Source organism: Anomalospiza imberbis, chromosome 26 (genome assembly GCF_031753505.1).
Source record: "Anomalospiza imberbis isolate Cuckoo-Finch-1a 21T00152 chromosome 26, ASM3175350v1, whole genome shotgun sequence".
NCBI classification, from domain to species: domain Eukaryota; kingdom Metazoa; phylum Chordata; class Aves; order Passeriformes; family Viduidae; genus Anomalospiza; species Anomalospiza imberbis.
The window spans coordinates 2,645,889-2,660,404 of record NC_089706.1 but is presented as its reverse complement, the minus strand read 5'-3'; the positions used below and the strand labels follow the sequence as shown (position 1 = coordinate 2,660,404).

Sequence of the window (14,516 nt, the reverse complement as noted above, 5' to 3'; positions counted from 1 at the left end):
ATGGGGCTGGGGGTTTGGGATGGGCTGTGAGGATTCCACGGGGCTGGGGGTTTGGGATGGGCTGTGAGGATTCCATGGGGCTGGGGGTTTGGGATGGGCTGTGAGGATTCCACGGGGCTGGGGGTTTGGGATGGGCTGTGAGGATTCCACGGGGCTGGGGGTTTGGGATGGGCTGTGAGGATTCCACGGGGCTGGGGGTTTGGGATGGGCTGTGAGGATTCCATGGGGCTGGGGGTTTGGGATGGGCTGTGAGGATTTCACGGGGCTGGGGGTTTGGGATGGGCTGTGAGGATTCCATGGGGCTGGGAACTGTCAGGACCGAGTCCACCCCACAACAACCTGCAGACCCAGAGACACCGGGCAGGAACCACGCGAGATTCCAAGCCTGGAATTAGGGTGGGATGGAGAAAACACTGCCCCAGCATCTCCCAGCATCTCCCAGCATCTCCCAGCATCTCCCAGCATCTCCCAACATCTCCCAGCATCTCCCGGCATCTCCCAGCATTTTGCAACATTTCCCAACAGCCCCCAGCTGGGGATGGGAAGGGACAATCCGGGATTTTCTGTCCCTCCCTCAGCACAGGCAGCTCGCCCCATGCCAGGGAAGCTGTGGAGAACCTCCCATGGAAATCTGGTGATTTCAGGAGCTCCGGGAGCATCCAGCCGGGCCGCGGGGCCGGAGCAGCCCTGGTCAGAGTTTCCAGCAGCTCACTCGGCTGTTGCTCCGTCTCCGGGTGACCGACTCCCTCCAGATTCCCTCAAATCTCCATCCAAGAATGTTGTTTGGGCTGAAGAATGCGTGGCTGGGAAGGAAGAAAGGGAAAAAGGGAGGCTCGGGGTGAGCGGGGAGGTCGAGGCAGGGCTGGCTCGGCTCTCCCCGCTGACCTTCCCGCCCCCGGCAGTCGTTGGCCAGATGTGGGGCCTGGGCCCTCCACCCCAAAGGGATCCCGGGATCCCTCGGGATTCCCTTTCCCTGCCCTTCTTGTCCTGGGCAGAGCCCGGGGGGGTCCGGGGTGCTGGGAATCCATAGGGACCTTCCCCGGGCACAGGGAATTCCACCGGTCCCGGCAGAGACCTGAGCTCTTCCTCCAGGGAGTGCCTGGGCGAGGAGGAAGAGGAGTTTGAGGAGGAAGAGGAGGGTTCCCTGCATGGATGAAGCAATCCAGAGGTACCTGGAGAGAGGAAGAAGAGGAAGATGAAGAGGAGGAAGAGAAGGAAGAGGAGAAAGAGGAGGAAGATCTGCCCGAGCAATGCTGGAGGTGCCAAGGGATTCCTTGGCTCCCATTTGGGAATCTTGACACTGGAATCTCGTAAAAGAGCAGTTGGGACCTTCAAATCCTCAGGGATTTGCCTTTAGGGCCAAGATCCAAAGAGGACCCACAGGACACATGGGGTCAATCCCTGGAATTGGTGACTCCCTCTGGGATAGGATTCCATGGGGCTGGGGGTTTGGGATGGGCTGTGAGGATTCCATGGGGCTGGGGGTTTGGGATGGGCTGTGAGGATTCCATGGGGCTGGGGATTTGGGATGGGCTGTGAGGATTCCATGGGGCTGAGGGTTTGGGATGGGCTGTGAGGATTCCATGGGGCTGGGGGTTTGGGATGGGCTGTGAGGATTCCATGGGGCTGGGGGTTTGGGATGGGCTCTGAGGATTCCATGGGGCTGGGGGTTTGGGATGGGCTCCAAGGACATTCCATAGGGCTGGGGGTTTGGGATGGGCTGTGAGGATTCCATGGGGCTGGGGGTTTGGGATGGGCTGTGAGGATTCCATGGGGCTGGGGGTTTGGGATGGGCTGTGAGGATTCCATGGGGTTGGGGGTTTGGGATGGGCTGTGAGGATTCCATGGGGCTGGGGGTTTGGGATGGGCTCTGAGGATTCCTCCTGTGAGAAGCAGCAGGAGTGGGAGGACAGAGCAGCAAGGCAGAAACTCCTCAGCAGCAGGAATTTCCAGGAGTGAAAAAGCAGGAAAAGGAAGCGAGTCTGTGGCTGGGTGCTCCGGGTGGGTTTGAGCCTCCCTTCGGCCTCGGCAGGGGCAGTTGGGAAATGCTTTGTGGCTTTGTTTTGTTGGGAAGCATCCCAAGAAATCTGTGGCCATCCGTGGGGAAGCTCCCGAGACTGGAGGATTAAAGGCAGAACAGGGCCAGATTCGGAGCTTCCAGATATGAAATTCCAAAGGATTTGATCAAAACAGCTGGAAAAAAATCCATCCAAAACAATCCCTCCTCGGTTTGGGTTGGAAAACCAAAGCAAAGCAGGCATGGATGAAATGCAGACTGGGATCCTGGAATGACCACTCTGGATGGGATTGTGCAGTGATGAAGGATTTGGGATTCCAGGAATCCAGGACAACACATTCCCAGCTCCTGTCACCAGCTCTGGCCTTCCTCCGAGCAGCCAGCAGCAGGGAATTGGTGGCTTTGCGGGGAAAGATGTGGAAAAATGTTGTGGAAGTCACTTGGGAAGTGCAAGGAGCTGGGATGAAAGGAGAGGGAGCAATGAGGTCCTATCAACACCCCCCTGGTGCCAAGGGAGCCCTGCCAGGAACTTTGGGATAACTGGAGCATGAGATTCCAGGGTTGGATGGAGACAAGAAGGGAAAAGCCTCATGGGGTTCTTCAGATGGAAAATTCTCATTTCCCTGAGATAATCCGGGTCTGGTCGGGGTGAGATTGGACAGAAAGTGCTGGGTTCCATGGGGAGCACACGGGCTGTGCTCCAGCACGCTGGTATTCCCTGGTTTAGGCTGGAAAAGGGGATGTGGCCACAGGAATGGCACCACTCGGGGCCATCTCCTGCTCTCAGCATTCCCAGGGCACCCCTGGAAGCCACCACGGAGGGTTCCTCCTCCAAAGGGAGCATATCCCGGATCCTTTAAACTTCCAGAAACTGGGGAGGCTGGAATTCCTTATCCAGCCTGGCTGGGGACTGTCTGCTTTTCCAGGAAAACCTCCAGGCCCTGTTGGTCAGAGATGCTCCAACAGCAGCACACAATTTCCTGGGAATTCAGCAGAATTTCACAAAAATTCCCGGGAATTCGGCTCCCTGGGAGTGGGATCCAACCCCTCCATGCTCTCCATCATCCCAAAGCCTCCAGCCCCTCCCTTCCACGTGGGATTCCTTCTCCAGCTGTCACCAACAACGTTCAGAGGGGATAAAAACCCCCCCACCTCCCTTCCCTGGGGTTTTCCTCCCTTTCCCTGCCCTCTTTTCCCACTTTCTCCACATCCTCCCTCCCTGGGGTTTTCCTCCCTTTCCCTGCCCTCTTTTCCCACTTTCTCCACATCCTCCCTCCCTGCAGACGGGCTGTGCTTTCCAGGCACATTTCCCTTCCCAAATATTCGGGATTTCTGGCCGCGTCCCCGCTGTACAGCGTGTCCCTCCAAGCCCGGCCACCCAACTCCCCTCACATCGCTGTTCCTCCTCCTCCTCCTCCTCCTCCTCCTCCTCCTCCTCCTCCTCCTCCTCCTCCTCCTCCCGGCGGGAGCTCTCCGGATCCCTGCAGGGCTCCCCCCCGGGAGGATGTTTTGGCTGGGAATTTTCTATGGAAAACAAGGAGAAACGGAGGCCAGAGGGGGAGCTGGCACCTGCTGAGCTCCGCTAAATAATTCCAGGCTCCTGGGAGGATCCGGGAGCGCGGCTGGAGCCGGGCAAGAACCGCGCCGGGCTCCTCCTTTCCTCTCCTCTCCTTTCCTTGCGGGAGGAAATGCTTGGAGAGGCCGGGAAGAGCCGGCTCCAAAGAGCTCAGGGAGCCGGGATGGGGACGGGGACGGGGACAGGGGGTGGGACAGCTCTGCAGGACCCCCCAGGGGCACTGGGATGAGCCCCAAAACCTCTTCCCAACCATGGATCACCCTCAGGACACGCTCCCTGTTCTCATCTCCCCATTCCCACCCTGGCTGAGCCTCCAGGGGATGGATGAGATCCCAGATCCTGGGGGATGGATGAGACCCCAAATCCTAGGGGATGGATGAGACCCCAAATCCTAGGGGGATGGATGAGACCCCAAATCCTAGGGGGATGGATGAGACCCCAAATCCTAAGGGATGGATGAGACCCCAAATCCACGGGGATGGATGAGATTCCAAACCCACGGGGATGGATGAGACCCCAAATCCTAGGGGGATGGATGAGACCCCAAATCCTAGGGGGATGGATGAGACCCCAAATCCTGGGGGATGGATGAGACCCCAGATCCACGGGGATGGATGAGACCCCAGATCCACGGGGATGGATGAGACCCCAAATCCTAGGGGGATGGATGAGACCCCAGATCCACAGGGATGGATGAGATTCCACAATCCCAGGGGATGGATGAGACCCCAAATCCTGGGGGATGGATGAGACCCCAAATCCTGGGGGATGGATGTGACTCCAAATGCACGGGGATGGATGAGACCCCAGATCCACGGGGATGGATGAGATTCCACAATCCCAGGGGATGGATGAGATCCCACAGTCCCAGAGGGACAGATGAGATCCCAAATCCCGGGGGATGGATGAGATCCCAAATCTCGGGGGATGGATGAGATCCCAAATCCCAGGGGATGGATGAGACCCCCCCCCTCAAGTCCCAGGGGATTGATGTGATCCCCAAATCCCGGGGGATGGATGAGATCCTAAATCCTGGGGGATGGATGAGACCCCCAAATCCCAGGGGGATGGATGAGACCCCACATCCACGGGGATGGATGAAATCCCAAATCCCGAGGGGGGATGGATGAAATCCCAAATCCCAGGGGGATGGATGAGACCCCCCCAGTACCAGCAGGATGGATGAGATCCCAAATCCTAGTGGGATGGATGAGACCCCCCAGTTCCATGTGGATTTTCCCAGCCTGCAGAAATGCCAGCTTGGCAACCCCGAGCTGCCAAATTTGAAGACAAATTCCCGCTGTCACAGTGGCCCCTTTGGTAGGGAATTTATTTACTTTGGATGCTGCCGCCTTATCGTTCATGGAAATGTTTATCCCAAATATTTAACGGCAGCACTGCACAAACTGAGCCTTCCTGGGGAGCACTCGGAGCAGGGCCCACATCTCCCCTCCCGGTAGTGTACAAATTCAGGGTAATTCCTTGTTTTTCCCAAAAAGCCCACCCTCAGCACCCCCAAAACCCGATATTCCCTCATCTGGCCAGTGGCCTGCTCACGGCTCCCTGATGAGAAACGCAGGAGAGCCCTGAAAAACAACATCCCAACGCCGCTAAATCGTTAAACAGAGGGAGCCTGGAAAGTGCCAACACTCCTGAGAGAAAGGACGGGAGAGGGAGAGAGAGAGAGAGAGAGAGAGAGGAGGAGAGGGAGGAAAGAAATCGCAGGTTATTTATAACGCCAGGCAGCACCAGGGGCTCTCCAGTCTCTCCTGCAAAGCTGCGGCTGGGAGGTCACTCCCCGAGATCCCTGCCGAGCCCGTGCCCTGCCAGCGCAATATTTGCTCCGGGATCTGGGGCGGGCACCCGGCGCTGCGGCTCGGGAGCCACCCTCCCATGCTGCCGGTGCCACGGCACAGCCCGGAGCAGCCTTTGCACAGGAGGAGCGCAGCTCGGTGAGTCCAGCTCGGCCTTTTTTAGGCAGGTTTTTTATTATTATTATTATTATTTTATTTATTTGGGATTTTTTTTTTTTTTTTTTTTTGGAAGTCTGATTTCCATCCCCGCGCCCCGGCGCGGCGGGAAGCGCGTGGAAGCGCCAGGGGTGGCACAGCTGGAGAGATGGAGCTGCTGGAGAGGCACTTCCCCTCCTGCCCACTTCTCCCGATGCCCATCTCCCTTCCCACCCACTTCTCCTGGTGCCCACCTCTCCTGCTGCCCGATTCTCCTGCTGCTCCTCTCTCCTGCCCACTTTTCCTGATGCCATCTCCCTTCCCACCCACTTCTCCCGCTGCTCCTCTCTCCTGCCCACTTCTCTCGATGCCCCTCTCCTCTCCTGCCCACTTCTCCTGCTGCCCCTCTCCCTTCCCAGCCATTTTCCTGGTGCCCATCTCCCCTCCTGCCCACTTTTCCTGACGGCCTTTTCCCTCCCGTCTTTTCCTGCTGCTCCTCTGCCATCCCACCCATCTCCCCATCCCATCTCCCCTCCTGCCCCTCTGCCACCTCCATGCCCACTTATCTGGGATCTGGACACCCATCTTGGCTGGGCAGTGCCCCCCATCCCACCCCATCCCACCCCATCCCAGGGTTCCATGCCCGGCACAGCAGCGCTGCCATGACCCCATGGATGCCCCCAAATCCTTGGAATGAGGAGCTGACCCCGTTGCACCCCCTGGCACAGGACAGAGACACCAGGAGGGGACAGGGACCTCAGATCCCAAACCCAGGGGTGAAGCCCCAGGGAGGGGAGGAGAACCCCACAAACAATGAGGGGACAGCAGGGGGTGCTGGGAACAGATTTTGGGGTCACCAGAGGGTTGAAGGGGGGCACTGGGAAAGGTGAGGGGACACCAGGGATGGGTTTTGCCCCCCAAATATGGGGTTTTGCCCTCAAAGATGGGGTTTTTTGTCCCCCAGAGATAGGGATTTGCCCCCAGTGATGGGGATATTCCCCCCAGGGAATGGTTTTTTTTTTTCCTGCAGGGATGGGGTTCTGCCCCCAGGGATGGGGGTTTTTCCTCCAGGTATAGGGTTTTGCCCCCAGGGATGATGTTTTTACCCCCAGGGATGGGGTTCTTACCCCCCCAGGTATGGGGTTTTTCCTCCAGGGATGGGGTTTTGCCCCAGAGGGGCCCCCAAGAAGAGGCTGCCAAGAGGGTGGAGAAGCTGCAGGCTCTGGTATGAGAGCAGGCACAAAGCCCTGGAGCAGCAGGAGGAGGAGGAGGAGGAGAAACTCCTCTGCCCCTGCCAAGCTCCCCGTGGCACTCAGCATCCCTCAGGATCCCGTCCCGAGCACAGGGAGCGGGGAAAAAAGGACAAATCCCGGCCTTGCCAAGCCTGCCTCAATCCCTCTTTTTTCCCTTGCCAGGGTGGCAGGGCAGGGCCCTCTGTGCCCTCTCTGCGTGCCAGGCCGGGCGTCCCCTCCCCTGCTGCAGGTTGGGGACATGGCCAGGGGTCACCAGGTGACCTCAGGGCCACCTGTGGCATGGCAAAAAGGGGACACTGGTCCCTACAGGTCCCTGCTGGTCCTTGCTGGTCCCTGCTGGTCCCTGCTGGAGCAGAGCTGGCAGTGACACCCTCCCAGCCACGTAGGATCCTCTCCCGCTCCCAGCAGCGAAATTCCTGGAGGGATTTCAAGCTGCCTGGCTGCAGGAACACCCCGTGTGCTCATTTATCCCGGGATGAGGAGGGAGGATGACTCCAGAGCTGGAATCCTCCCGCTGCAGCCCCACCTGGGCATGGCGGGAGGCGGCCACGGGGATCAGGGATGGGTTTGCCTCATTCCCTGCTCTCCTCTGGATCCAGCACCAGGTGTTGTCCCCTCTCCCTGGTCACAGCGAGGGTGCTGCCCCTTCTCTTGCCTGGGGAAATGGAAGCTTGGAAGAGGTTTCAGCTCCAAAATCAGGCAGAATTTGTTTACCAGGATCTGCATCCTGCGTTTCTGTGGGGGAAGGGAGAGCTGGAAGAAACCCACAGCGATTCCTGTCACCAGCGAGCGGAGCATAAATAGCTCCTTCAAAAGATGCCTCGAGCTCCTTCAAAAGGCTCCTCGAGCTCCCAAAATCACCCTGATCTGGCAGCTTCCCCTCTCAGCCAGAGAATTCAAATCCCTTCTCCAAGGGGATCCAAATTCCTTCTCCTCCCTCCCACGCAGAGCCAACCCCGGGCACCTCGTGTGACCTCGCACAAATCCGCGTGTCCCCAGAAACTGCAATGGAATTTGCCAGAAATCAGGATCTCACAAGCAAATCTCCACTGGGGTGGAGGTTTCTCCCAGATCTCCTCCAGGCTGGGAGGTTTCTCCCAAATCTCCACTGGTTTCTCCCAAATCTCCTCCAGAGTGGGAGGTTTCTCCCAAATCTCCTCCAGGGTGGGTGCTCCCTTTCAAATCTCCACTGGTTTCTCCCAGATCTCCACTGGTTTCTCCCAACTCTCCACTGGTTTCTCCAAAATCTCCTCCAGGGTGGGAGGTTTCTCCCAGATCTCCACTGGGAGGGAGTTTTTTTCCCAAATCTCCACTGGTTTCCCCCAGATCTCCCCTGAGGACTAGGGTTCCTCCCAAATCTCCTCCAGGGATGGAGGTTCTCCTCCAGGTTTCCACTGGGAAGGAGGTTCCTCCCAAATCTCCACTGGTTTCTCCCAGATCTCCACCAGTGAGGGAGGTTTTTCCCAGATCTCCCCCGGTTCTTCCCAAATCTCCACCGGGCTGGAATTTTCTCCCAGGTGAAAAGGGGGAAGATCACGGAACTCCACAGAGGGGAAGTGTCCACAGACGGGGATTTTTGGGCAGGATTCCCTCACCTCCTGCCTCTCCAGCTCTGCCTGCCTCCCCGGCTCATCCTCCCACGGCTTTGTCCCCTCGCAGGTCCCTCCAGCGCCATGCCTTGGGCCACCACCCTCATCCTCATCCTGGCCGGGCTCTGCGGGTCCTCCCTGGGCCAGTACAACGAGGAGGAGGACCTGGCGTGGCTCCAGTACTACCTGCGGCAGTCCCGCGTCTCCTCCTACAACTACGTGCCCTACTACGAGGAGGAGAGCCCCGCGTACGCCTACTCCTACCCCTCTGCCACCGACACCGAGCCCGAGCCCGAGCCCGAGCCGCAGCAAGCCACGCCCTGGCGGTGTCCCCAAGAGTGTGACTGTCCCCCCAACTTCTCCTCGGCCATGTATTGTGACACCCGCAACCTGCGGTACCTCCCGTTCGTGCCGTCGCGGATGAAGTACGTTTATTTCCAGAACAATCTGATCACCTCCGTCCAGGAGGGAGCCTTCGACAACGCCACGGAGCTGGAGTGGCTGGCGCTGCACAACAACCAGATCAGCAGCGAGAAGATGGGGAAAAGGGTTTTTGGGAAGCTGCAGCGCCTGGAGAGGCTCTACATGAACAACAACAACCTGACCAGGCTGCCCAGCCCCCTGCCGCGCTCGCTGCGCGAGCTCCACCTCTCCTACAACCAGATCTCCAAGGTGCCTTCCAACGCTCTGGAGGGGCTGGAGAACCTCACGGCGCTGTACCTGAGCCACAACTTCATCTTCGAGATGGGCGCGTCCCTCAAGGGGCTCAAGTCGTTGATCCTGGCCGACCTGAGCTACAACAACCTCAGGAAGGTCCCCGACGGGCTGCCAGCCTCCCTGGAGCAGCTCTACATGGAGTACAACTACATCAACGCCATCCCCAACGATTACTTCCAGGTGTCCCCCAGGCTGCTGTACGTGAGGATGTCCCACAACAGCCTGACCAACCAAGGGCTCTCCAGCAACACCTTCAACAGCAGCAGCATCCTGGAGCTGGACCTCTCCTACAACCGGCTGCAGAAGATCCCGCGGGTCAACACCAACCTGGAGAACCTCTACCTGCAGGGGAACCAGATCAACGGTGAGCAGGGGAATGGAAATGGGAATTGGGGCGGGAATGGGGAATGGGGATGGGAAATGGGGATGGGGATGGGAAATGGGGATGGGGAATGGGGAATGGGAAATGGGGATGGGAAATGGGAATAGGAATGGGAAATGGGAATGGGGATGGGAAATGGGAAATAGGAAATAGGAATAGGAATGGGAAATGGGAATGGGGATGGGAAATGGGAAATGGGAAATAGGAAATAGGAATAGGAATAGGAATGGGAAATGGGAATAGAAATGGGAAATGGGAATAGGAATGGGAAATGGGAATAGGAATGGGAATGGGAATGGGGATGGGGATGGGATGGGGATGGGAAGGTGTCAGTGCAGCCATCAGCTGTTGCAGGGAAAACACAAAACCCCGCAGTGGGGAGCTGCCAGCAGCACAGACACGGGAACAGATTCCCAAATGTTTGCTTTCCAAACCGGAGCTGCCGCCGTCTGCCCACAAACGCCGCGGAGCCACCGCCGGCTCCGCCTCCTCCTCCTCCTCCTCCTCCTCTTCCTCCTCCTCCTCTGCGGGTCCTGCTGACCTTCACAGCACCCCCAGGATGGGGGATGCGGCTCCAGGAGCGCGGCTCCAACCCCTTTGGAGCATCCAGACCGCGGTCCTGCCCCTCCGCCCCACCGCGGCTCCCCTCTGTGGGTTCACCCCTCAAATCCCCAAACCCCAGCGTGCCCCCCCCCCCAGCATCCCGCTGCCTTTTCCAGCAGCAGCCCGGCCTGGAGCTCTGCTGCCCTCTAGGCTCAAATCCTTCACGGAAAAAAAAAAAAAAAAACCCAAAAAAATGTATTTTGGAGTTTGTTCCATCTCCCGCTTCCAAACGCAGCCTGGGCTGGGCTGGGCTGGAATTTCCCTGCCTGGCGCTGGCAGCAGAAGAGCGCAGAGGGGACGGCTGGGATGGGGACAGGGACATCCCCGCTCCTGGACACACTGCCCGGGGGTCCCACGGTGGTCAGAGGGGTCAGGGGATGGAGGCCGCAGCACAGGAAGCCTCCAAAAGAGGCTGGAAAGGAAAATCCTGATGGAAAGCAATGTTTTCCATCCGACCCCACCCTCCGAGCGCTCCATCCCGGCTGGGCAGGGAAGATTCCAAACCCTCCTGCTCCTCCTGGCTGCGGCCAGGAGCACCAGGAACCCTTTTAACTTGAGGGGTTGAGTCCAAATCCGCAGGAAAAATCAGCGAATTTGGGCTGCTCTCATTTTACTTCCCCCCTGCCCGCCTCAACACAAAGCAGCTCTCAGAGTTGATCACCCAAAACAGAGAATTTCCCACTAAAAATCAGGGGGAAGGTTGTGGGGGATTCAGCTCCAGTGATGGCTGAGCTAGAGCAGAGGCCGGACAGAGCTAAGAATAAAGCAGGGATTTATTCAAAGGATCTCCTCCATGGATCCAACTTGGGCAGCACAAGAGCCCAGCCAGGGCTGCACCCAAGATGAACCAAAATGGTCACAAAATGAACCCAAGATGGTCCCAAAAGGTCACAAAATGAACCCAAGATGGACCAAAATGGCCACAAAATGAACCCAAGATGAACCAAAATGGCCACAAAATGAACCCAAGATGGACCAAGATGGTCCCAAAATGAACCCAAGATGGACCAAAATGGTCACAAAATGAACCCAAGATGGTCCCAAAAGGTCACAAAATGAACCCAAGATGGACCAAAATGGTCACAAAATGAACCCAAGATGGTCCCAAAAGGTCACAAAATGAACCCAAGATGGACCAAAATGGTCACAAAATGAACCCAAGATGGACCAAAATGGCCACAAAATGAACCCAAGGAGGTCCCAAAAGGTCACAAAATGAACCCAAGATGGTCCCAAAAGGTCACAAAATGAACCCAAGATGGACCAAAATGGCCACAAAATGAACCCAAGGTGGTCCCAAAAGGTCACAAAATGAACCCAGCCCAAAATGTTCACAAAATGCACGACCGCTGACGGGTTTCTGACTTTCATAAGTTCTGCTCCATTTGCGCATTGGAGTTCAATGTCCAATTTCAGCTCCAGCCCATGCAGTCCCATCCTGGTTGTATTTCTCTCTTCAGCCCATGTTGTTTGTGCTCTTGGGCCTGAGATTTGGATCATTTGAAATTTGGATCATAGAGAAGGAATTGTTTTGTCTCCCTACCCTATGAACAGAGCTCACCATCCCATAACGTGAAGCCCAGCCCCGCACACTAAAGCAGCACAGAATCTGAAAAACACAAAACCTAAACCCTGAAGGCCTCACCATCTCCTCTCCTCCCCAGAGTTCTCCATCAGCAGTTTCTGCTCCGTGGTGGACGTCATGAACTACTCCCGGCTCCAGGTGCTGCGGCTCGACGGCAACGAGATCAAGCGCAACGCGGTGCCCCCGGACGCGCCGCTGTGCCTGCGCCGGGCCACCGTCATCGAGATCTGAGCCACTCTCAGGACTTGTGTCCCCCGCTCCCAGGGACTCCCCTCGTTCCCCCTTTTCCATCCGACTCGGCTTCGCGGCAGCGCAATCGCAGCGTGCTCCCGGTTTTCCCGAAATTCTCGCTTTTCCCACTCAAATCCCAGCTCTGACCCCGCCGCAGCCAGCCCACAGAGCGCCGTGCCCGCTGTCACCTCCTGCCCCAGACTGGGGTGGGGCACAGCAGGGGTGGGGCTCATCCCGCCGTGGAATCGGGGAAATCCCAAACCCGATCCCAAAAGCGGGTCTGAACCCCCTGGAAGGGGTTGGGAGCTGCAGGAGTGAAGGGTTAAAGACCTCCAGGCTGGAGGGTCCCTCACTGTGGGGTGAGGAGGAGCAAATCCATCCCTTCCCTTCCTTTTCCCCCCCTTTCCATCAGCCTGCTCCAGAATTAACGGAGACAAGCCCTAAAGGAGAGAAACCCACCCTGGGCTCAGAGGAAAACCCCTGAGGAACAGGCTGGGCATGGGAGGGGGCCCAAATCTTCCTCCCAAACCCCTGGATCAGGGCAGGATGGGGAAAATCCTGGTGCTGTCACCCCCCCACCCCACCCCGGAGCTGTCACCTCTGGTGTTGTCACCCCCAGCTGCCCCTCCCTGAGGTCAGGGCCCCGGGCTATCCCAATTAAAACCCCAAAACCAATCACAGAGCCACTCTGGAATTCCCTAAAAATCCCAAATTCCCCAACTCAGCCCCTCGGGTGGCTGAGTTTGAGGACCAAGGGGCAGCTGAGCTTTGGGGGTGACCTGTCCAGGGGGACACCCCGGCCCTCCGCGTTGTTCCTGCATGCAAAAATCATTTTTAAAAAAAACCCAAAAATCCCATAAATTCACCAGCATGAACTGTAAACCCCAAACCCATCAATAAAACCCTTCCAGTACGCGCACCCAGCCTCTGCTCTTCTCCGGGATGATTTTCCAGCCATAATCCAGGCTGGAATTGCCGTCTAGCGGCTGGCCCGGGCATGGCACGGAGCTTTCCCCGGGAGCTGCTGCTCCACCGCATTTCCCGGTGAAACAGGGGGTAAATATCCATGGAAAAGGCTCAGAGGGAGGGATGGAGGCACCACTGAGTTTTTTCCAGGTTTTTTTTCCTGGCCTCTCAAGCTTCGGTCCTGAGGATTTTTAACAGCTGGGCTGGGGGATGGTTAAAAAATAAAGGAAAAAAAAAGGAATTTCACACGGAGGGGAGCAGAAAGTGCCATGCCTCAGGCTGGGAGCAGCCAGGGAAGCAGAGCCTGCAGGATTCTGTGGGATGCAGGAGTTGGGATTCCAAAAAACCCCAATCCCTGGTCGGGGGCAGCCCCAAAGCTCCAGCCAAGGCTCGTGGAGAAGCCAGGCAGGACAGGCAGGAAGATCCCATCCAATCCTTTGGGACACCCTTCCCACATCCCAGGGTGGCACAGGGACATTCACACTCTCATCACATCCCAATATCCCAGAGATCCAAACCGCCCTGCGGGCACCAGGAGGGGATGCAGGACTGGGGAGGTTGTAGGGAGCCCAAATCCCATAATTTCAGAGGGATCCTGGAAGGACGGTCCAGAAAGAACAAGCAAAGGGGTAGGGGATGATCTAGGGAGCCCAAATCCCATAATTTCAGAGGGATCCTGGAAAGATGGTCCAGATGGAGCAACCAAAGGCGTTGGGGAGGTTCTAGGGAGCCCAAATCCCATAATTTCAGAGGGATCTGGGAAGGGAACAAACAAAACCCCGGAGCGCCTCCTAAGCTCCTCCAGCAGCTGCTGGCTCCAGGCAGGGCTGGGGATTCCTGATTCCCACCAGCTGGAGGGGAAGGGGAGGGGGCAGAGGCTCAGGGCACCCCCCCTGCCCCGCTTCCCCCCTCCCCAAAATCCCGGGACAGCCCCCATTGGTCCCACAGGCGCCCAATCTCTGCCTTGTTGTGGTGGCAACAGCAGGGAACGGGGGCTGGGCTCCCCCTCCTCATCCCCTCCCTCCTCCTCCTCCTCCTCCTCCTCCTCCTCCTGCTGCTGCTGCCGGGAGGAGCTGCGGGGTCCGGGGGGCCCCGGGACCCCACCGAGAAGGAGGAGGAGGAGGAGGAGGAGGAGGAGGAGGAGAAGGGGGGCGTGCAGGGTTTTGTCCAAACCCACAGAGCAGGAAAAAAGGAGGAGGAAACCCCAAACCAACCCAAACAACCCCCCTGGAGGCTGCAGGGGGTTTGGGGGCGCTGCTGCAGGGGGGAGCCCCCCAAAATCCCATCGGGGCTGTGGGGTGCTCCCAAGGACCCTCCTGGGCTGGGGGGTGGCAAAACCCAGCAGCTCCCACTGGGTTCCCCACGGGGACCAGCAGGATTTCACCAGAATCCCCCAGATTTTGCCCTGAAACCCCCAGATTTTGCCCTGACATCCCCAAATTTTGCCCTGAAAACCCCAAATTCCACCTCTACTCCTTTCCACACTTCCCCCCCCTTATTCTCCCCTTCCCCTCGCTTTTTTTTTTTTTTTTTTTTCCCTCCCGTTTTGCAGCCTCCCTTCCTCAGCTCCAACACTTCCCAGACTGTTTGTAAACATTCCCTTTAGGATGTTTCCTCAGGAAGCGCAAATTCCCGGTGGGAAACAACC

The 14,516-nt window shown here is 57.8% G+C and overlaps 2 protein-coding genes across 2 annotated transcripts in view; one reads left to right on the top strand and one right to left on the bottom strand.

Moving 5' to 3' along the window:
* Window positions 1–14,516, bottom strand: part of OPTC (opticin) — a 159,156-nt gene that overhangs the window by 40,670 nt on the left and 103,970 nt on the right. The gene's annotated exons all lie outside the window — the stretch shown is intronic.
* On the top strand, window positions 5,336–12,821 carry FMOD (fibromodulin). Its single transcript, XM_068173117.1, has 3 exons — window positions 5,336–5,545; window positions 8,455–9,465; window positions 11,751–12,821. Exons 2-3 carry the CDS (start codon window positions 8,469–8,471, stop codon window positions 11,900–11,902), a joined length of 1,149 nt encoding a protein of 382 aa, XP_068029218.1. The 5' UTR covers window positions 5,336–5,545; window positions 8,455–8,468; the 3' UTR covers window positions 11,903–12,821.

What these genes read in the sequence shown, in the direction of transcription:
- FMOD (XM_068173117.1), top strand. Translation starts at nt 8,469, where the DNA reads ATGCCTTGGGCCACCACCCTCATCCTCATCCTGGCCGGGCTCTGCGGG. An exon ending in GCAGGGGAACCAGATCAACG is followed by an intron (nt 9,466 to 11,750) that starts GTGAGCAGGGGA and finishes TCTCCTCCCCAG; the next exon opens with AGTTCTCCATCAGCAGTTTC.